A 23805-nucleotide genomic window follows, 5' to 3' on the forward strand; every position below is an offset into this window, starting at 1 on the left:
TTATTCACTGTCATATATATATATATATATATATATGCTTCTCTTAAGGAACAATGTGGAACAAGCATAGTAACCAAGTTAGGATTTAAAAATTAATCAGATGGGATTCAATTTTATTAAATTCTAATAATTACACATTCAAAAATTATTTTAGTTAGTTTTCCTTATTAGATCTAAGCTATTTAATGTCATAAAAAAGAATGATTTACTTCAAGTAGATGATTTTGAAAGATTGAGAGAAAGATGAACCTCAATGATATCGTAGACCTGGATTCAATTCCCGTCAATAATGAATTATTGATCTCATTAGAAATAAGTTTATTGATCTAATAAGGATTTTTTTTTTTACGATAACAGAGAAATCCAAAAAATAATATTGATTTTAATAATAGAAAATATCATATATGTGTTGACTAAAGATGTGGTTCAAGATTAAGTTGAATGGCAAAGAGAAACCACCTACACAATAGACAAATTGTTTACTAACCTGAAAATGAAAGCTAACTAAAATAATAAATCCTTTTTACGCATGCGAATAATAAATGTTTTATTCATTTCGTTATCGTGGTAAATACATTTATGAGGCTCTCCATCACATATATAGTTGGATAAGAGGAAAAAAAAATAATAGTGTTTAGAGACCATTACTGACCTTCTAGGAAGACTAATGATAATCCAACGTTTTTTTTTTTTTCTAACGTTCTCTGACCTGGCAATTACAAAATCATAAATCTTTTTCTTGTGTATCCCAAAGCAAAAATCTACAATTTTGTGATGGGGGTGTCTGAAAAAATGAATGTTAGATTATCACAACTATTCTAGAAATAGGTACAATATTTGTTAAGTATGCAATTATATATTTTGAAAGTCCTAGCATCTCAATCTTCTGTTTGATGGAGAGTCTCAATCAAGGTGTTTTCCCAAGACTTTTCTATCATCAATCTGTTAAGAAAAATAAGTGCAATCAAACCAAGAAAATAAATTGAAAAACAACCACAAGACAATATGCAATCACACAAAGAAATACAGAGATTTTTCGTGATTTCCTCAAGATTGAGGTACTTCAACGAAGCACACCGACTCCGCTATGAAGAGAAAACTCATAGTTACATATTACATCATTTACTATTAGACTCTACAAACCATTCCATCAAAACTATAATTCATATATAAAATCGTGTAAGAAGACATTTTTAATATCAAGTTGCTTAATAATCAAATTATTGTGAATAGCAGCACTGAACACAATATGAATTCTGATGGATTTAATAAGTTTGAAGATTTAATTATAGTCCGGCCCATGTTCTTGATTGAAACCTAGCATCTCAACCATCGATTTGAAAATTGCTCGGAATAATAACAAGAACATAAGTTTTAAAAATTAGATAAAATTTGAAGAAAAAAATTATAATAGGAAAAGAGAGATTCTATTACCATACCAATTTTAGCTAACGCCCCCCAATTCATATGTAAATACATCTTGGGGTGGCGTTAACAAAAGTTGATAGGCAATATAAGCTCTCAAGGCCAAGTTTCGTTGTTGTTGTTAAATAAGCACGTGTCCTTTGAAAAAAACAACCAAACGCCTCAATTTTCCATGATTCTTATGAGACGACGAAAGATTCTCTCGAATATATCCTTGTACTAGATTAGGGGTATTTTCGTCATTCCGTTACTATAGAGGAAGTACTCATTTGTTTGCCATTTCTTTCTTAGTCGTGCTGTGCTGACATTAAACGTACTGCGATTTTTACATTTCTGACGTGGAGGTGCGCACATAACCGTGGATTTTGTTTCATCGAGATACGAGTGAACACATCTACGGTTATGTATACACCTCCAAGTCAGAAATGTAAGAATCACAGTAAATCTGGTGTCACCTAAGCATTAGTGCTTTCCTTGCCCACAGATTTATGACATCGCTGTCGGCGTTCCTAATTTCCAATTTTTTTTTTAAAATTTTAAAATATTTATTTTCTTCTCCAAGTCTTCTTTTTTAAAAGCAGAAAATATCTCATGGGGCCGCGCTCGTCTACTGGTTCTTAGTTCGAGTCCGTGTCGTTCTTCGAAATTGTTCTCTGCAATTCTAGGGTTTTTAAAATTTCCAAATTGTCGAAACTTCAACTAGGTGATCTCTGGTTCTTTCGATTCTTCTGTTAAAGTTCTTTTGATCTCGGACAAATTATCGTGCTTGGACCCGTATCTGTTCTTTTTCTGCTAAATTAGGAACTGAAACCATAGCTTCGATCCGACCGAGTGCTTAATTTATAATATACGCTCCTCGGATTCAAGTTAACTCCCGTGGAAGTGATTCTCGTTGCGAATCATACAGTTGAGGTTTCTAGAGATTGAAGACGATGCAATCTTCCGGTAAAAGATCGAGTTTCTTCTCCCACTTTAATTTTCAATCCATTAATTCTACTGCATTTGTTTTACTTCATCAAGCTAGGATTTTGGTTAATTTGATATTTTTTTTTTTTTTTTTGTACCTTCTCTTTTCATTGTCAATCCATCAATTCTACTGCATTTTTTTTTTTACTTCATCAAGCTGGGATTTTTAGATCAATTTGATTCCTTTTTATTTCCCCTTCTTCTTCTAGGCAGTTTGTGACATTTAACTTCCAAGTTGATGAAGAATTAGTAGTATATTTTAGAAATTGCAGTGAATTAGATTGCCAATTTGTCAATTATTTTCAGGTAAGATGTCGTTTTTATTGGATTTTACTGATTTTCAAATAGCTAATGCATTTAACAATGCAAAGGAATGTCGTCCTTGCAATTAGTTAAATTGAACATTACCATATTATATGGAAATTGAAAGCGAATAAGTTTCCTTTCAGGCATTCTTTACAATATTATACGTTTGCATACATTTATCTTTTTTTTTCTGGTTTGTTGAATTTGAGAGAATAACTTGTTCAATTAGTATCATTTTCTGATTACTATGGTTTTTGGTAGTATGACCAAGATTGGTTCTCACTGCCATTCCTTTGCGAATTGGAAGGGTACCTGTTTCAGTTTGGAATGTTCAATGGTATCTGGTGTGGAAGAAGGCTAAGTGAAGTTGTTAATTACCATGGTTTGTAGTTTCAGCCAAAATCGAAAATTCAGGATATTTCAAATTTTTGAGGGTATATTTTATCAAAAATTTTACCAAGTTCAGGCAAGTTTTGTACAAAATCAACAGTATGATGGTGTTGTGTTTTAGTTTCTAATGCTGATACCAAATATTTAAGACCTTGATATCGGCAGAAGTGGAGACTAGAAAGGAAAGACTCTATTTATGGGATTGGAGGAAATGGTCTCTGTTTGTCATCTCAAGGGAGGGGCTCAGGTTGGGGGGGGGGGGGGGGGGGGGGGAGTGTCCATGGCCAGCCAGCAGTTCCCTGATGTTGGTTTGGTTTTTGAGAGGTTGTATTCTTGTAGAAGGCATATAATGGAATGGAGAAACATAATTCGTTCAGTTGGCCCCCCAAATTTTTGGTATAAGGCTTTAATGATAATAATGGTGTAGAAGGCCCAGGATGAAAATATCTTAGGAAGTGTTAAAATGAAAGGGAGAAGGGATCAAAAGTGTCTGAAGGAGTAGAGGAATGTATTATGGACCCAAACAAAATGCTTTTGGGCTTGGATCAGTTGACTTCCCAACTAATCTGACTACTTTATTATCATGATTGTCTCCAGAAATTGGTGATGTTTAACAAAATGAACCAAGGAGCCCATTTGGTTACACTTAAAAATGTAACTTTTTATTTTTAGTTTTTTAACTTTTGAAAAGTTAATAAACTTATTTGGGTTAATTTCAAAAAACTACTTTTAAAAACAAAAAATCTTGACTTTTAAAAAAGCGAAAGGTAAAAGCTACTTTCTTCCATAATTACTTTCAACTTTCTGCTTGGTATCCAAACAGGGCCTTAATGATTTGTTGACTCATCAAATCATATAATAATTTGATTCATTTTTGTTATTTCCTAGTTGATTGTGTATTTTGGCGTGATAGCTATTTAGGTGCAAGCTATCTACACCCACTTTTTTGCTTGCTACACCCTCTTACTGCTTTAACCTACTGTTGTGGGTATATGCAGCAAAAAAATGTCTGCTAGTTTCACCCACCAATTTATTTTAAAACAAACAGTAACCGAACTTTTCAATAGTTTTCGGTAAATACATACTGAACATTTTCAAAAAGGTTCGGTAATAACATACCGAACGCTTTTCACATGGGATCTCGTGTAAGGAATTGTTCGGTATGTAACTACCAATCTAAGAACGATAGATTCGGTAAAAACATTCTGAAAATATGCTATCATACGGTAGGTACATACCAAATAGTTCTTTACATGGGGATCCCATGTGAAAAAATGCATCCGGTATGTACCTACTGAAATAATGCTGATGAGTTCGGTCTTGACTTATTGAATGTACTGGAAATTTTGAAAAACAAAAATTGATGCAAACGATAAAAGATAAAATCAATTTTTAACATGGTTCATTAGCAAAACATTTAAAAACAATTCCAAGAACAAAACATGATGAAAATAAATGATAAAAACTCACTTTTATCTATCAAAATGCTTAATTATACCAAATAATGGTAAAAACTAATAATCAGATTTTAATGAATAATGCCCACAAATGGATCATTTGATGAATCTCTGAAGAAAAATAGGCTGGTTATGTGGATTCAACTGAACTTTGATAGGGTTTTTTGATATGGATGTTTCAGTAGGGTTTGATATGCTTCGAAATAGTAGGAGGGAAAAGTTGCGTTTGTTCGGTGAGTGTTAGGTGGGTGTATGCAGTAAAAATAATAAACCCCAAAAGGGTATTTACGAACTTACAAGTTATTGACATTTAACGTTTAAGTGGGTGTGGCGAGCAAAACAGTGGGTGTAAATAGCGCCCCCCAGCTATTTAACCTGAGTGTGTTTTGGCCGCGTGTCCACTTGCAGAGTTGTCTTACCTTGATTTCTTCAATAAATGAAATTCCCGCCTTTAATTTCATTTCAGGGGCTGGAAATTTTGGAAATTCATGTTCTTGCTTTAAAGAACAGTTTTAACAGTTTTCTTCTAGTATTTCGAACAAAGGTTGGAACATTGTGTCATGTTGACAGCCTTCCACTTGCAAAAGTCAATTTTCTGGACAAGGAAATGGTGTTAAATTGGATTTTGGTACCACCCAAAAGACACCACTTGATAATTGTCGTTTTTCACATCCAGTGACCAAGTCTCGAAGCATCTGTGTATTAATTCTGTATTTTAAAAGAGCGAAGTTTAGGAAGCATTCTGGGTTTAGTACCTTGCTAACATAAATACTCTTTTAGATGCGATTCTGACCACAGGCTAGACACAACAATTGATCTTAAAAGTGAAACATCCTATTACCTAGACATGCATAAATTGAGGACCTCTCATGTATAAAGAAGTCAGATGGTTAGTACTCCTTCTAACTGAAAGAATAATTCTCATCTTAAAAAAGATTCTACTAAATTTTACTCACCCACAACCATAACATGCCTATAAGAGATCTAAGTAGCAATTAAAACTTGGTTATCCCCTTGGAGCAATCTCGAAGACGTAACTAACTCTAGCAAGCACGATAGAACATCTCTGAGATCAGGGAAAATGAAAGCACCTAACTGAGTGAGATTAGGAAACCTAGCCAATATGTACCAATAGTCTTTATAGCCTCCTGAAATGGAGGTAAGCACTCGGATTGCATTCCTCAATAGCTGGCTTCGGGTCCTGAAAAGAATATTTGAAGTTTAGAAGTAGGTCAATTAAAGTCGAGCACCAATTACGGAAATGAGTTTCAAAACCCTACCAAGTTCCTACCCACCACTATAGATTCCTAAATAAAAAATGATATTTGATTCTTTTATTCAAAATCTTGCCCTAGTGTTTTAAAGAATTCACACTATTTTGTACTTCACTCATTAAATATAATTACATGCTGTAAAACTCTCTTATGGTGGTCATATGATCATATCCATATTATACAATTTTCTGTGTCATTTTCTTCACCTCCCAAATTCCAATTGAAGATTTGTGGGTATGTTCTGTTTCTAATTTAGTTCCTTGCTGATGCTTCGCTCTGCATATGTAGATATATAAATCCGAAATTATGTAGTTAAAATTTTCTTTACAAGGCATGTTATTTTCCTTTCATAGAAATATGCATGATTTAACATAGTTCCAATCTTTCAACTTATTGCCCCTTTTCATAATATGAAAGAAATTCATTTTACAATAACTCTTCAAATCGCGTCAGGATGAAGTACTTACGAGGCCAGTTGTTTTGACTGCTGTTTTCTTTGAATGTCAGGATATGATATAAATGGGCTAGCTCAAGAAGCTCAAAGTCGTTGGCTGAAGCCCGTAGAAGTGCTGTTTATTTTACAGAATCATGAGAATCACCGGCTCACAGAGAGGCCTCCTCAGAATCCATCTAGTAACCTTCATATGCTTAATATCCTATTGCATACAATTATGATCATGTTGTTCTATTTACCAAGTCTATTACATAGTTATGCGGTTGTTATTTTCCAGCACCGGATGGTCTTAGCACATCCTTATAATTTTACCATTGTTGAGTTGTTAACTGGATCTGTCAATAGGTGGGTCTTTGTTCCTTTTCAACAAGAGGGTCCTCCGTTTTTTCCGTAAAGATGGTCATAATTGGCGAAAAAAGAAGGATGGAAGGACTATTAGGGAAGCACATGAACGACTCAAGGTCGGTTAAAGATTTTTAAAAACTATTTACAAGAGTTCTTTACCTGGTAATAAGAAAGCATTCTCCTTTTTCAATAGTTTGATGTAGTATTAGACGAGGTATTACAAATTTTTAGGACCTTGATACAATTAAAAAATCTTTATATCTATGGTGCTTGTTTTTGTTCTCCTAATGTTGTGCATATAATATATAAAAAATTATTTTTGTCTTCAAAGGCCGATTTAGGCTGAAGTTGTCTAGAAGATTTCTTTTGTAGAGAATGAAAAATACCAAACTGCCTTTATATTTTGTGTGATACATAATTTTTTGTCCATTCTTGGACACTTGCTACTTCTCGCATCGACTGTCAGAACTCAGAAACACAAATCCTGAGTAATTTTGTGTGCCACCATTTTCGTTTAGTTGGTTTGGTTTATTTTACAAAAATTTAGTTCAGTATATGTAAATATGAAGCACTGATTTTTGATAGGTTGAATGTAAACGTGAAAGCAATGTATTGAGTAAATAATAATTTTTAAATGAGAGTGTTGAAGTCTGCAGCATTACCCCAATTACTGGGGTCAGCAACATGAATCTTATTTCGCCTAAGTAAGAATCTTGGCATGCTTTTGAAATGTGTATTTGACACTGCAATATTGAGAGGAGGTTTTCTGCTAAGTTATGATCTATTATGCTTTGTTGCCAGCAAATGCACTTGTACGTTGTTCTCTGAGTTTTCCATATCTTTCAGCTTGATGTCATTCTTCCTATATTTTTGTGCACGACTAGGTTGGAAATGTTGAAGCTTTGAATTGTTATTATGCCCATGGAGAGCAGAATCCCAACTTTCAGAGGCGAAGCTATTGGATGCTGGATCCGTAAGTTCATTCATTTATCTGTCTGAGTTGTGGAAATTTTACAGTCTCTAATTTTTTTCGATTCCATCCAAATACTACAAAAATTAATTCAATAACTGAAAACATTTCCATTTCATGGTATGTTGGTTATATCCCTTGGTAGGATTCTTACGTTGGATAATTTGATTGTTCGGGGATGGATCACTCCCAATTGTTGTCCCCTTTGCTTGAGAGATAGGGAATCTGTTGATCATATCTTAATCTATTGTTCATTTGCGTATAATATTTGATCAACTTTCCTCGGTTTTTTCCATATTAATTGGGTCCTTCCTCGTAAGTTCGCCTCATTGTTTGTAGAGTGGACCAATAATGCTTTCCACACCAGAAAACGGATCTTGTAGGTTATGCTTCCCTCGGCTATTACTTGGGGGGTCTGGAACGAGAGAAATAACAAAGTGTTCAATAATAAGATTAGTAGATCTCATGCAGGTTTCTTGGAGATCTTGGGTTTTTTATACCTTTGGTTAAAACAGAACATAGAGTTCGCGGGAACAACTTTTGATGATTTCGTATATAGATGCACTCTTTATGTAATAACTGATGCTGTAGTTTTTCTTTGTTGCTCTTAGTGAGGCTCTCTCGGCCTCCTTGGTTCTTGTTTGCCCTCTTTCATCAATATATTATACTTTAAAAAAAAAAAAATCCTTCTGGAGAAGGACTTGTTCAAATTCAGCCAAAAACTGGTTCTCTGCATCAGATAAATTTCTTTTTGGACAATGAAAACCATTACAAAAGCTTTAGAAAGTTGTCATGAGAAAATCCCTTGGAGGACTAATATGCATGTATACTTGCATTACAAGGATATGTGCCAATAGAACTGATATGCATAGATACATTCCTATGCTTTCCATTACTACAGTCTACACATACCCATTCCCTTCTCAATCCCATGCAAATACATGCTCATCAATGAGAAAATAACATTTCACATGATATCACAAAGGAAGCCTCCTAGGTAGAGTTCTCTTAATTATGTTAGTTTTGTAAATCTTATGTATGCACTAGTGCACTCATGTTGTTATGTACAGCTTATTTACATGAATGCACCCAAATGTATTAGTGAGTAAGTTAAAAACTAATTAAGGGGGTTAACTGAATTGAATAGTAAAATAAAAATGCATGCTTTATACTAAAAGACTTATTAGTGAATATAGTAGATAAAAATCCAGAAAATATGTTTATGTCCAAGTCAACTACATTCTATACTCCATAATATGTTTTATCATTTATGGTGTTCCCATTTGTAGAGAAGGTAAATTAAAGATTCTAAAGGTCATGTTTGGTTACATGTCTACTAATAAAAAATGGTTACATGTGATTTTTTCCTTTTGCAGGGAATATGAGCACATCGTTCTTGTTCACTATAGAGAAATAAGTGAGGTGTGTATTGACACTTGATTACGGGAAAGTCAATCCTAGCAAACATTATTTCATCTTTTCCCATTCAATTTGACTTTTCATCAGCCCATGTATAAGCCTTTATTATTGACATTATCTTCACTCATGGTTTTGATTGATAAATTTGGTGGGGCTAATTCTCATTTCCTGGCCGAGACTATGATAGCCCTTTACTCCCTTTTATCTTTTTGGTGGAGATACTCATAAATCAGATGCCTGTTAGGGAAGCTATTTTTGAGGTTTTGGAAGTAAAATAGGGGCTCTTCGGCATAACCTAATTAACCAGAAAGGGTATACGGGAAGTCGGCAAGTCCTTTGAGGGCTTTGCTATAGGCATTCATTTCAAGTTTTCATTAACACTTCTTCATGTGCTGTTATTTTGCTGGGTTCACCATATGCAGTAGCTGTGAAGTGGTACATGATGTTAGTTTCAGTTTGATTTCACTGCTTACATTTTATATGTTGCAGGGAAGGCACAGTGTGGGATCAACCACGCACTTGTCACCTGCAGTTGGTGAATTTTATGAACCAGGTCAGAGGTCATTTAGTCCAGGGTCCGTGGAAGTCAATTCTGAGTTAGTTATTGGGAATAATGGGATGGATCACTTGGATAAGAAGGAAGAATCAGGATATTTTAGTAGTTCTCCTGACACAGAGGTTAGTCAAGCACTCCAAAGGCTGAAGGAGCAGTTAAGTTTGAACGATGATGACTTAGCAGAACTTTCTCAATGCTACAGGCAGAATGAGAAATTAAAGGATTCAGGAGTTTTAGATTGTGAAGGGCGGTTCAATGAGGATGAGCTTGAATCTCTACTATCCAGAGAGAAGGACCAACATTTTAGCAGGCATGTTGGGATGCTAGATGATTCGAACTACGGACTGCTTCTACAAGATTCAGGTTTGTCTTGTTTGTTTGGTGATCGTAATTGTGGAATAGTATTTGTCAATGTTTCCCAGATATGTCATGGAAACGTCACTAACACAACATGGCATCCATACATATACAGAACCCATTGTTGAGAAGCACATTGGAAGCGTATGCATTTAGACATCTCAAAGCTATGCATAAGCAAAATGCCTTGAGGCATGCCCATAAATGTGCATACCTAGTGAGGTGTATGACACCAACGAGATGTTCTCCCTATTGGATGAGGCGCATCTTGGGGAGTATGCCTCACCTATATATATATATATCTACTTTTCTTATTATAATATTTTTATATTTTCCTACTACTACTATATTTCTTTCATTTATCGTAATTAATTTTACAAAAAATTGTGGGAATGTGGGGTTTATGTCTCACTCCTCACGCTTCACGAGTCTCAGCTCCCTACCTTACGCCGTCACCTTTTTAAACACCTAGAGCACCCATTTTGGAGTATCTGGGTAACATGGGTTCTCGAATCTATGCGTGGTGCTCAACCTAGTGGATTAATGCAAGTACATTTAAAATGTTAGCTAGGTTGAATGGCTTCATGCAATTATCTAGGTTGAACTCTATATCCTTTTTATTTGATTAATTTATAACATTTCCTGCTCGAGGTTAGCAATAATTTTAGTGCCAGATTCAATTTTTATATCTGAAAACATGTATAAGAATTTGGATCCTGTTGATCAAATTTGACTAACCCATTATATAATTTTTCTTTATCATGTTGCTTGTTGGTTCTTTCCTTTCCGGTTTTGATCGATATTTGGATTTCTGCAGATTATCTTAATTTATTGTAATGTTCCTTAAAGAGAATTTACATGGTATATTTCTTCTTGGGTCATACAATATGCTTTTTTTAATAGATTTTCCATCGAAATTTCTTCATTTAAAAATAATAACCATAGTTTTGCTTTTCTTGAGTTTTGGACTTCAAACTGAAAATTTGTCACGTCTGGGATAGATCTTTTCCCCCTCCCTTGTACTGAATATGATTCTCCCTTTAGAAAATATGGGATGTGATGCATGACCACTTTTGGTATTTTCTTTTGCTTTTTCAGCTACCTTTAATATTGATCAACCACGGATATCCTTTTCTGTTCAATATTGTTTGATAACATACATGTATTGAGAACTACAGATTCAAACTTCCATGAATCCTTTTCTGTTTAAGAGGAAATTAATATAGTACATCTTTTCATTAAACTCCAAGTGGTTATTGGAAGGATGGTAGGCAGCTGTGACACCTCAATACTTTGAAAAACTTTAAGATATTGCCAGATAGAAAATATGCTTGGTTTAATTGGTAGATTTCACATTTGCTTAGTCTGTGAAAGATTATTCACATGGATTGCACATCCCCCCATTTGTTAAAATTTGGGTAAATTTCATTTTGACCCCTAACATTTTAACAATTGCACTTACCTCCCCTTTCACACACGTTGTTAAAGTTCAAATGCTCTTTTACTATTTTACCCTCTCATTTTATTTATTTTTCACTAAAAAAATTAAATTTTGAAATTATAAAAACATCCCAATCAAGCATTCACAAGGAAACCCATTTTTTCAATAGGATATTTTGGTTTATAAGAAAATAACAGTTTAAAAAGGGTAAAATAATCTTTATAAAATGTAGAAAATCTTTTTTTAATTGTTTGGTTGATGGCAAGTAGATGGAAGGGGGTAAGTGAACCCATTAGATAACCATAGGGGAGGTAAGTGCAATTGTCAAAATGTTAGGGGGTTGACATAGAATCATACCAAATTATAGGGGGTGAAAGTGTACTTTACCCTTAACATTTTAATGATCTTTTTTCTTTATAGTGTGTTCTGGAATAACTAATAAAAAAGAGGAAAGGGCTTCTAATTAGGTTAGTTATTTTCTTGCAGGTGATAACAAGAAGAAACATCATCAACAGTTCTTCCCTGAATCTACAGTTGAAAGGAAAGACCCTCCATTTTGGAAAGAGATTTTGGAGGTGCATCCAGGTTCAACTTGGATTGATTCACAAGACAATAATTTCAATACATTGGACAGAACTGTAAGCAATCAAAATAATATAAATGTTATTTTTTTCATTTGTTAATTATCATCTTATATTACACTTCTATGTACCAATATGTCAGAGTGGTTTGACTTGCTGGCATTATTTAACATTGCACATCCAACACCAAACATTTACGGTTCGGTATTATGTGTTTGTCTTCAGTAGTCTATGGGGAACATGATCACTTGATTTTCTTCTTCAAACTGCCTGTATATCTAGTTATTGTATGATTGTTTTTCTTTCTTAACTAAATAGTGTCATTGTCAAATATATTTAGAAACAAATTTTACTTTTTAGTGGGAGACTTATGATTCATACTGAGATTTACATTTGTAGGAGAAGCCACTTTCCTCAGAAAGTAGGGAAGCCTCTGCAACTCCAGCTGAACAGCCAGAAAACTGGACTTCTCAGTGGGTAGATTTTAGAGGAAATAATGCAGAAAATGAGAGTAACTATTATCCAACTTCTGAGAATAATTTTAGTCTGCAGCTTTCAGCAGCTAGGGAATTTCTGTTAGGCCCTGACAACTTTATTGCATCACCAACTTCAACGCCACTGCTTCAAGAAGTCGAAAACTCTGGAATTTCTGTATATTCACCTGGGACTAGTACCCGTGAAGCCAACCCTGACTACTACACAGTGTGGTTTGACCAAGAAAGTCAACATGGACATCCTCTTGGATCAGATTCAAAATTGACTCTTGCACACAAACAGAGGTTTAGCATTGGAGAAATATCCCCAGAATGGGGTTATGCCACTGAGGATACAAAGGTATGCAGCACAGAGTTTTTTGGTTCAGTGATGATTTCATCCCCTATAATTGCATAATGCATTCTCTTCTTCTAATCATAACAGTAGTGTGTCAGGAAAGAATTCCAAATCAATGGCTTAAAATCAGAGATGTTCAACTGATAGATAATGCTTACACATGCCGATTGTAATCTTTTAAATGGGGAAAAATACAAGGACGTGGGGATCATCATCAATAATGAACTTTTGTCTTCAAGCTATCTCTTTGTAGCACAGCCAACTGAATTCTTATTTTTATTTATATAACATTAAAAAAAAAAAAAAAAGCAGCATTAACCCACCTTAAAGAGCAATGATTGTATTTTTGAAACCTTAAAGTTTAATGATTATATTCATGGTTCAAAGTTCTGTTCTGTTTCAGTGGAACATTCCGGCTTCAGTAGATATCATGACGAAACATTACACATTCAATGGTTCGGATTGTCTTGAGATCGTTTCAATTTTCATTCTTTTTTTGATAATATCCCAAAATAGCTAACACTTTCTTTTTTATGTTGCTTGATAGTCACTCTTTTGACCCTATCAACTCTATTCGATCTTGGGTTGACATTTTTTCCTGGGACTCTGGTGGGTTCAAACATAGACATCAGGCCCAACCTTTATTAAATTCAAATATAATTAGACCTTTGCCACATTGTCATTATCATCATCAGGCAAATAAAGGAGAGTTATGTTGTGTTTGCAGCCAATGTCTAAACTTTTCCATCGCCTAACATTTGCCACTCATCTTTAAAAATTATAGTATTACCTTTTGTCTTCTTTTTCTGTAGAACCATAGTTGCAACTTAGTTGAGTTGCAAATGTAAAAATGAGTATTTAACTTGGTGCTTCTTTTGCTATTATTTAAAAAGCTCTGAGAGTATTATATAGTTATGATCTAGATTGCTACGGTACAAGTCGTGCGTATTGATCCTAACTGTTCATTTGATTGTTCTCCTCTTTGTTGTTAGTATTTCAATACATATACTGATTGAGCATACCTGACCTTCTGACCTGCTTTTGATTGGTAAATCATATCATGAGAAATAATAAAAAGAAAAGCATATCAATTATTCATTAGAATCATCCAGTTCATACTGAATACAAGAGGTGGTCCATTGCTCGGATAGTCAGAATCAACCAGGATAGGAAAATCTACTAATCCAAAAATAAAGAACAAAATGATAGTGAGTACATTGAGGAAACTTGAATTATGATTTGACGGCCCCAAGTACATCAAATTGTTCCCAATTGGAAATTTTATTCGATTAAGCAACCCTCATATTTCATTTACAATGTTATTCTAAACACTAAACTACTCAATGCAGATCATCATCACTGGATCTTTTCTCTGTGATCCTTCAGAGTGTGCATGGGCATGCATGTTTGGAGACATTGAAGTTCCTGTACAGATCATTCAGGAAGGTGTTCTCCGTTGTCAGGCTCCCCGAAACGTCCCTGGAAAGGTCACCTTGTGCATTACATCTGGCAACCATGAATCCTGTAGTGAAGTAAGGGAGTTTGAATATCTTAATAAGCCAAGAAGTTATGATCACTATAATTTACCCCAAAGAGATGCTACTAAAAGCATAGACGAACTGGAGATGCTTGTCAGATTTGCACAGATTCTTCTTTCTGACACTCTGCTACATAAAGAAAATAGTATTGAATCAGGTATTGATGTATTGACAAAATCTAAGATAGACAGAGATCCATGGGAGCATATTATAGACGCTCTCTTAGTTGGCAATGAGACACAGTCCAGTACCATGGATTGGCTTCTGCAAGAACTTTTAAAGGACAAGCTGCAGCAGTGGCTTTCATCCAACTATGATGAAGGCGACTCTCAAGGTCGTTCTCTGTCAAAGAAAGAGCAGCGCATAATACACATGGTGGCTGGGTTGGGCTTTGAGTGGGCCCTAAACCCAATTCTCAATTCTGGCATCAGTATAAACTTCCGAGATGCTAATGGATGGACTGCCCTTCATTGGGCTGCACGATTTGGAAGGTAAATAGAAAATAGTTTTGTGTTCTTTGCGGCCAAAACAGTAGCTTGCCAAACTGTTTAATTCTAAAGTTTTGAATACTAACGATAGCATTCTAGACCAATTTCCTAAAGAAATAAAAAATCTAAATTACTTTTCACATAGAACAGTCAAAAAACCACCCAAAAGTTATACCCTAATCATTAATGGGGTCCCAATCACGAGATTTCTGACAAGAAAACTTGAACCCCTCAAATGATTGTGGGCATCAGTTTTGTTGCATTCTTCAGGATGATTAAAAAAAGGATTGCCAAAACCTGCACAAAAACGAAATCTGAATGGATGTTCATATTTCATCAGATAGTTCAGTAGAAGATCAAATACATGGTGGATAGATAAGATGGGTGCTTCCAAGTTCCACCATGCTAATGCGTGAGCTGTCCTTGTGATTGGGAAGTTGTTCCCGAAGAATATGTTTCTGAACAAATTAATATCAGGAAGTTGAAATTTTTTTGCACTTTTGAGTTTAACAGTAACATAATTTTGTTCTTGTGACATAGGGAGAAAATGGTTGCTGCACTTATAGCTGGTGGTGCATCAGCTGTGGCAGTGACTGATCCAACCCCGCAAGATCCAGCTGGTAGAACCCCTGGTTTCATTGCTGCTGCCAGTGGCCACAAGGGACTGGCAGGATATCTGTCAGAGGTGGCGCTAACTAGCCATCTTTCATCCCTCACACTGGAAGAAAGTGAGATTTCCAAAGGGTCTGCAGTTGTTGAGGCAGAGAGAACTGTTGAGAGCATCTCAAAGGGTAGCCTTGGTTCCACCGAGGATCAACTCATACTCAAAGATTCCTTGGCTGCGGTCAGAAATGCAGCTCAGGCAGCGGCACGTATACAGTCTGCTTTTCGTGCACACTCTTTCAGGAGAAGGCAACACAAAGAGGCTACTACTACTTGTTGTGAGGAGTATGGTATCACTCAAGATGACATTCATGGGCTTTTGGCAGCATCAAGGCTGGCATTCCGTAACCTTCGTGATTACAGGTTAGATAAAGCAGCCTTGTCTATTCAGAAGAAATACCGTGGTTGGAAAGGGCGCAAGGACTTTCTAGCTTTGCGTAAGAAAGTAGTGAGGATACAGGTATTTCACCGTTACTCCATTTTTCTATGATTTTTGGATAACTTTGCAATACATTGGAAAATTATGAAGAACTGAAAATCTTGCAGGACATCGATTTTCGTTTTCTTGTAACATTATTGTTATTGGTATGTATAGGATGTGTGGGAGCAAACTGGTCTTTTCACTTCCACACGTTCCACTTAGTGTGACCCTAATTCTCTTTTATAAATATAAAAGAGGAGGCTCATAGAATATGATTTTCTATTGAGTCTCTTTCAATGCTTCTTCTCTAAATCTTTCTTTCTCTTCTAAACAATAACATGGTATTAGAGTAAGGTTTAGATCTTGAAGTTTGAGAACTTATTATTCTTTTCCTATTTCACTTTCTTCTTCTTTTTCGATCTACTTGGTATTAAAATCTTAGGCTTCTGATTATAATCTAGAGTTTTAATCTTCTAGTTGGTGAATACTCACAGTATGTGAGTATGTTTGAAGTTGGTGTTTTGTAGTTTAGTGGTGTGTTTTTCCTTACAAGGTTCAGATCTACTTTCCGAATATCCACGATTTATTAAAAAAAAGGGGACTTTAGTCATCTGTGATTTGATCTGTTAGTATATAGACCATATTCAATCAAATATGGTTATTGCGATCTGGTTCGTGAATCAGATCTGCTATATATATAAAACCCAGATCTGATTGGTATTTAAGATCTGGTTTATTTGGTGCGATCTGTTTACTGTGGAGTGATTTTTGATAGAGATGAAGTCCAACATTCTATCTCCTTCTAAGTTCTTTAATCTTCAAATGACCTCGATCAAATTAAATGGAGATAATTTTATCCCTTGGTCGAAATCTGTTGAGGTGTTCCTTACTGTCAACGAATATCTGAAAGATGATCCTCCTAAGACTGACAATCTTCACTACTCTAAGTGGGTTCAGGAAAATGCTCAGATTATGACATGGTTGTGGAATTGTATGGATTCCACCATTGGTGTCAACTTGATGTTCTTATCTTTTGCCAAGGAGATTTGGGCCCTGTACTATTCTAAAGGGTAGGAGCTGGAGTACTTTGTGAAGGAGTTGGAGAAGTACTTCTGTGTTGAAAGGGTGTTTGGCAATCAACTCTGTGAAATACTAGCAGAAGTATTTTTGTGTTGAAAGTTTGTTTGGGAACCATACTGACTTCTTATGACTTATGGAAAAAAGACCAGAATACCCTTAGGTCCTGTTTGGATATCAGAAGCAGAACTACTATTCCAAAAAGCATAAGCTGGAGTACTCTTTGAAGGAGTTGGAAAAGTATTTGTGTGCTGAAAAGACGTTTGGCAATCAACTTTGTGAAGTACTGGTAGAAGTACTTTTTTGCTGGAAGTCTGTTTAGGAACCATATTGACTTTCGGAAAAAAGACCAAAATACCCTTATATTCTACATGTTACTGTTTTTTGTCTTTTAGTGTCATAATATGTCTTCAAACCATACTGTTTTTGACATTTTAACTATAAATATTAATATAATGTGTATTTAAAATTAAATATACTCAAAATTTCAAAAAAAAATTGATAGCACCTTCCTTAAAAATTTGATGTTTTCACCTATCCCCTGTTGAATTACCATATATATAAAAGATATGTCTCAAAATTATCAAATCCTAATATATATCCATACTTAAACAAATCTCATACATACAATTTATATATATATATCTATCTAAGAAATAACATCATAACTAACACAGCTATTAAAATTAAAATTGTTATGAACTATAATATATTGCATCCTATTGATGCTTAAAACAACAAATCCTTGGTGGTCTTTTGTTGTCCATTTTTCTTCACATACTTATCAGTCACATCAACTTCGTCAATAAATTCAACTTCATCAGCCCATAAAAATCCTCCAGTATGATTCTAGAATTAAATAAATAAATTCCATAAGGCGATAATAAAAATAGATGTAATGTAAGGGAAATATGACAATTATTACCTTCCAAGATAGACACCTATAAAATTGTCTACCTCTATTTTATTTGGATTTAGTAGTAATAATAACCAACTCTAAACTAACACGAACAATAAAGTGCCATCGAAACTACAATCAAATATTTCAAATGCATGAAAAATCAAAATAGATAAATTTAAAACATCTTAGATGAATAACAAGTCAATTGTTTAAAAACATTTAAATTAAAGTACTGAATTTAAGACAAGTCATCCTTGAATATTAATATCATGCCGATTATAGGCCTCTCTTATAATTTCTGCTATGACTTCTCTCTTTTGTTCCAAAGCTCTATTTGTTTGGCGATGTAAATGCACAATTGGAATTCAACGATTTAAAGATGTGGATTCTTCTACAAAATCATCTTGATCATATTAAGCAAATTCCACTTCTGTTAAGCCTTCTTTTCGAATAAAATTGTGTAATCTCATGCAAGCAATCACAATATCCCGTTATGTATCAAATGAATATAAATGTGTGTTACACAAAATTGCCCATCGCGCCTTCAAAACACTGTTCAATGACATTGCGTAGGGAAGAATGTAGATGATTGAACAATTCTTTCTCCCATGCACATTTTTGAAAATCTTGTAGATGGTAACAAACACCTCTATATAGTGTCAAATAGTTGCCCATCAGTGGATACCCAGATCCAACCAGATAATACTTACCTAACAATCAAAATGAACAACTACAATCATTACAAAATATTCAAGTAAATAAAGTATTTTCTCGATTAATACTTTAAATACCGACCTTCTGGTGGGTGTGAAAATCTTGAATTGGGGTTAGTGATGGTTTTCAACAATATATTTGAGTCATTTGCTTATCCTTCCCAACCAGCCATGACATATATAAGAAATATGTTGAAAGAGCATATAGCCAACACATTCTGTATTATGTCATTTTGACCTAAGAAACAAAGTTGATATGTTGCAGGAACACGTGCTCCTATATATGTACCATGTATCACTCCTACACAATCTTTCATATGGAAATAATAATATATAAAACAATGCATCTATTAAAAAAATATATATTGGTGTTAATAACTAAGATAACTTAGTTAACTAAAAAAATAACTAAGAAGGATTAGTTCTTTCTATCTTGGAGTTTATGTTCTCTCGGTGCAAACTCTACAAGGAATTCAAGGGGATCTTCTTTGAAGACTTTGTTATGAGATGAGATAGGGTGTGTTCCTTGTCGCGCGAGTAGTTGGTGGTCGTGCATTGTTTATTTGTTTTGTGCTTTGCTTTCTTCGTTTTTTTCCTTTGTATTGGGTGGGTCTTCTCGACCTCCTTGTTTTTTCTTTTTCTAATAAATCATCTTTATCGATCAAAAAAATAAATAAAATAAAATAAATAACTAAGATACCTTAAAGAAATGTTAGTATCTTTGGCTAGTCCGGATTTTTGGAAGGATCTTATTCAAGTATCGGGGCACGATAAAAGTCCTACATAAATGTAAAATCGTCTCAAAAACTCTATGAAAATGCCTACTTACAATTTCTTCCGAATATTGAAATCAATTGGTAGTCAATCTCATACTTGTATTTTGTCATAATATCATTAGGAACATTGCCAAAAAGACTTGTAAAGAAACACGTTTTGTACTCTCTAGGTTTGCCTCATCACGAAGAGATGATAATAGTTTGTAAAAAATATGTTTCTCCATTCTAAATTGTTCATGACATATAAAATTATTTTCTGATAAAACATATTTAATTATTTGACTATCACTCGTCCAGATATCTCTTTTGCAATAAGTGTAGCAAGTCAGTTTATGGAAACTCCAAGGGTTCCACATTGGGTAGTTGTTGTTCGGATCCTTTGATTTCTTAAATGATCTCCAGGATGTGATTTGTGGTATAAGTTTAAATACCATTTAGACTTAGAAAGGTATTGTGATGCTGATTGGGCAAGTTCTCCATCTAATAGGAGATTTACATCTAGGTATTGCACTTTCTTGGGAGGAAACTTGGTTTCCTGAAGAACTAAGAAGCAAAATGTAGTTGCAAGGTCTAGTGCAGAGGTAGGATATAGAGCAACGACTCTTATGACATGTGAGCTAACATGGGTTAAGAATTTTCTTGGAGAATTTGGTGTTAAGATAGCTAGTCCTATGCGATTATATTGTGATAATTAAGCTGCAATTCATATTGCTTTCAGTTCAGTGTTTCATGAGCAAACAAAGCACATTGAAACATATTGTTACTTTATCAAAGACAAGGTTTTATGTGGGGAAATTAGTACACCATCCGTGAAGTCTGAAGATCAATTGGCAGATATGTTCACTAAGGCATTTAATTATAGTTGTCTCAGTCTTATTTGTTCCAAGCTGGATTTACTTGATATTTATGCTCCAGCTTGAGAGAGTGTTATTTTTTCTTTATTTTCTTTTCTTTAGTAGTTTATTTTCTGTAGTTTCTTTAGTTTATTTCCTTCAGTTTTTTGTTCCAAGTTGGACTTTCCAACTTAAGGGGTAGTGTTATTGGTATATATAGGACGTGTGGGGGCAAACTGGTCTTTTCCAGTTCCACACGTCCCACTTAGTGTAGTCCTAATTCTCTTATATAAATATAAGAGAGGAGGCTCATAGAATATGATTTTCTATTGAGTCTCTCTCAATGCTTCTGCTCTAAATCTCTCTTTCTCTTCTAAATAATAACAATTCTCTTAGTACTTTAATTAGATTATAATGTTCATAATCCTGAATATACGGGTCAAAATAGAGTTGGATGGCTAAATAGGATTTCTATCTAGGATAAAGCATAGATGATGGTGAATATATATTTAACATTTATAAAAAAAATATTATATGTTTGCTTTCTTTTTTAGTTTAAATTTTTGAGTAGTTGTCCAAAATAAATACAAGATAATGAACAACCTTTAAATCTCCTGCCAAATTTTTATGCTGAAAAGGACCCTAGAAGAGGTTTTTCTTTTTCCTTCTTTTTAAAATTTTATTATTTTTCCGCCTTCAGTTAATATATTTGTATTATGGAAGTTACCTGGTATTTCTGCATTTCTTTTCTACCATGACGATAGTTGGAAGGCACTTGCATGCTTTTTGACGTGACAACACTCCCCAATTAATTCGTGTATTGTCACCTAAAAGGAAAAAGAGTTGCATGCACACCCAATATTGTCAGAACGAGATTGAATGATGGTTTTTAAACTCGGTTTCACGTCTCGTCTCCTCCTGGCCTGATACCAAGTTGTCTCGGACGAATTTTCCGATACGTTTGAGACGTTGTGTGAGACAAATAAAAAAATTGAACGTGAGTCCTAAATCTCGGTCAAAAAATGACTTTGTGAGTTGGTCTCGTTCAGCTCTGATACCGAGTTAACTTGTGCAATACGGCTTGGTCTCGGATGAGTTTTAAAACCATGGATTGAATCACAAAATCATAAGATGTGGATTCAAAATTTTGGATTATTTATTTAAAAATATTTAAGTCACACAGAACAAACATGTTTTATTCCCAGAAAACAGGATACATGTCTTCCATATTTCATCATACATAAACATATTTTTCATAGTTGGCATGCATACCATGTCATGTCCAGGCAACAAACATGTTGCACAGACATGGATACATGACCAAATCCCATAATGGTGGCAAAGCATGCCTTGTATGAATATCTTTTTTCTTAAATGTTTAAATGGAAGAAATATTAAATAAAGTCAGAGTGCAAAATGATTTGTGAAATATTACCCTTTTAATTAAACAGTGAGTTGTACATGTATTTGTTTTGGTTCAGATCTATTTGTATTTTTGGCAGGCTCATGTGCGTGGCCATCAAGTCAGAAAGAAATATAAAGTGTTTATATGGGCGGTTGGTATTCTAGATAAGGTTGTATTGAGGTGGCGTCGTAGAGGAGCTGGTCTACGAGGATTCCGACAAGAGTCAGAATCCATTGATGAAGATGAAGATGAAGATGATGACTTCCTCAAGGTGTTCCGGAAACAGAAAGTGGATGTCGCTCTTGAGGGTGCTGTCTCGCAGGTGCTGTCCATGGTCGAGTCTCCTGCTGCCCGTCAGCAATACAGTCGCATGCTTGAAAGTTATCGGCAAGCTAAGGTAAGTAATATACATACTCACATATTGAAATTGAATTGAGCAATGAATTCTAGGCAAATGTAAGATCCAACATGGTATAGTTAAACTATGACAAATCATTACACTAAACTATACATGCACCGAGATGGAAGGATGAGAAGAAGGCACCCTAATGCTTTATGGTCCTCTTACCACATATGGTTTTCCATAGTGGAGAATAATCTTCTTGGAAAATGTTCAACTTTTCCATGGCTACAAATTTATTTTTGTATAGAATCTGGACACTTGGTTTGGTGGATGCTTTGGAGCATGTTTTATGCATCTCTTACTGTTACCCCTCTGAATTCTGTCTTTTTGTCTTCTCTTACCAGAAAATAATGCTTCTTCCACGGCCTTCAGTTTTCTTTTTGTGAACCACCTGTGTTTTCATGCACGAAAATGTTTCCTTTTCGTGGTTTTCTTTCCAACTTGAGAACTAATGATCTTGGCACAAAGGTTGATTAGTGTTCTGGCATGATAATCTTGTCTCTTATCCCTTAAACTGAGTAGATGTCTTTTTTAAGTTTTTTTCTTTTTTCCGTTCGTTTCTTCTGGAAGAAGAGGGGGGTTTAATCCTGTGTTACCATTCACAAGCTTTACCAACTTGTCTAGTAGGCTCCTTCAAATAGGTGTATGATATTCTTTGGTGAACTTGTACAATTGCTAAGAATAAGTGTCCTAATACAGCATATCCTTTCTTGTTCATGGTTATTAATGCTATTAGATTTCTTCAGGAACAAGTGTTCTAATAAGGCTCTCTCAATCTCTATAGGGTTTAAAATGGGTTGGATTTTATCCGAAATCCAAGTGTTCCAAAATAAAAAATGGGTCGGGTATGGGTTGATATTCCTTGACCCGAGTCGGATACAAATCTATCATTATATCCTCTTAGATCCGAATGATATATTACTTTGTAAGTTCTATTTTTATATTTTTCAGAGTATCTTTCTTCAATCAACAAGTATTGAGCATAGTAGCCAAGGCCTCCTTACAAAAAAGGAGAGGTCTTGAATTCAAGTCACCTTTAGTGATTTTTCTTGAAATAATATTGAACAATGCAAAATTATCCGATCAGAATCAATTAATTAGGTCGGGTCGGATTCGGATATAGATATAATCATATCCTGCCCGAACCCGATCCATTTTAAGCACTAATGCACTGGTCATACTTATATCCCTACCTATATTATGAGAACGTCGCACCCCTTAGTGACTTTATTATTATTATATATGCAGGCAGAATCAAGTGGTAGCCTAAGTGAAACAGTGTCAATTTCTCAAGGCAATGCTGACAATATGGAAAACAATCATGAAGAGTTGTATCAGTTCCTGTAGGAGTAAACTGGAACACTACTGCAATCACGATTTCTCCACAAACTCAATATTTTATTTCTCCCTGGTATTGATTTGTAGCATTCGTCACCCTTGTATGTATACATGTTCTTGTTTCAATAGTAGAGACGTGGGGATCCAATTTGGTAAAATTATCATACCATCATGACATGTAATCTCTTGCTTACTGTGTAACTCTTTATTGTAATTGCTCCTTAGGGTTTTAGTAAGTGGTGCTGATTTGGAAAATAATATTATTAGGTTCAGATTGCCTGCTGCGTACTCTCTCTCTATTTTCATTTTGTCCTTCTATTTACCCATGTTTTAAAACCATTTTTCTGCCATTTACCTATTGTAACTATGTTTTAAAACTCTTTTTGACATTTTGTCTGGTCAATGAACGAGACCTAGTTATCTTGGGCAAGTTTTCCGATACATTTGACTTGTATCATTCAACAATGAGACAAATGA

At 34.6% G+C, this 23805-nt stretch overlaps 1 protein-coding gene across 1 annotated transcript; it reads left to right on the plus strand.

The window, feature by feature from the left end:
* The first annotated feature begins 1988 nt into the window (after positions 1-1988).
* On the plus strand, positions 1989-23616 carry LOC147400837 (calmodulin-binding transcription activator 4-like). The gene is made up of 12 exons (XM_086441871.1): positions 1989-2370; positions 6326-6451; positions 6618-6733; positions 7502-7590; positions 8964-9009; positions 9496-9925; positions 11847-11998; positions 12341-12775; positions 14122-14801; positions 15339-15921; positions 21685-21984; positions 23239-23616. The coding sequence occupies exons 1-12, from the start codon at positions 2358-2360 to the stop codon at positions 23335-23337; spliced, it is 3069 nt and encodes a 1022-aa protein (XP_086297997.1). The 5' UTR covers positions 1989-2357; the 3' UTR covers positions 23338-23616.
* The last annotated feature ends 189 nt before the right edge of the window (positions 23617-23805 follow it).

The sequence above is a fragment of the Akebia trifoliata genome, chromosome 5, assembly GCF_017979445.1.
Source record: "Akebia trifoliata isolate Shusen 1 chromosome 5, ASM1797944v1, whole genome shotgun sequence".
Taxonomy (NCBI): domain Eukaryota; kingdom Viridiplantae; phylum Streptophyta; class Magnoliopsida; order Ranunculales; family Lardizabalaceae; genus Akebia; species Akebia trifoliata.

Excerpts from the sequence above, each read along its gene's own strand:
- LOC147400837 (XM_086441871.1), top strand. Across the intron at positions 9,010-9,495 it reads ACTATAGAGAAATAAGTGAG|GGAAGGCACAGTGTGGGATC; the intron begins GTGTGTATTGAC and ends TATATGTTGCAG. Across the intron at positions 14,802-15,338 it reads TGGGCTGCACGATTTGGAAG|GGAGAAAATGGTTGCTGCAC; the intron begins GTAAATAGAAAA and ends CTTGTGACATAG.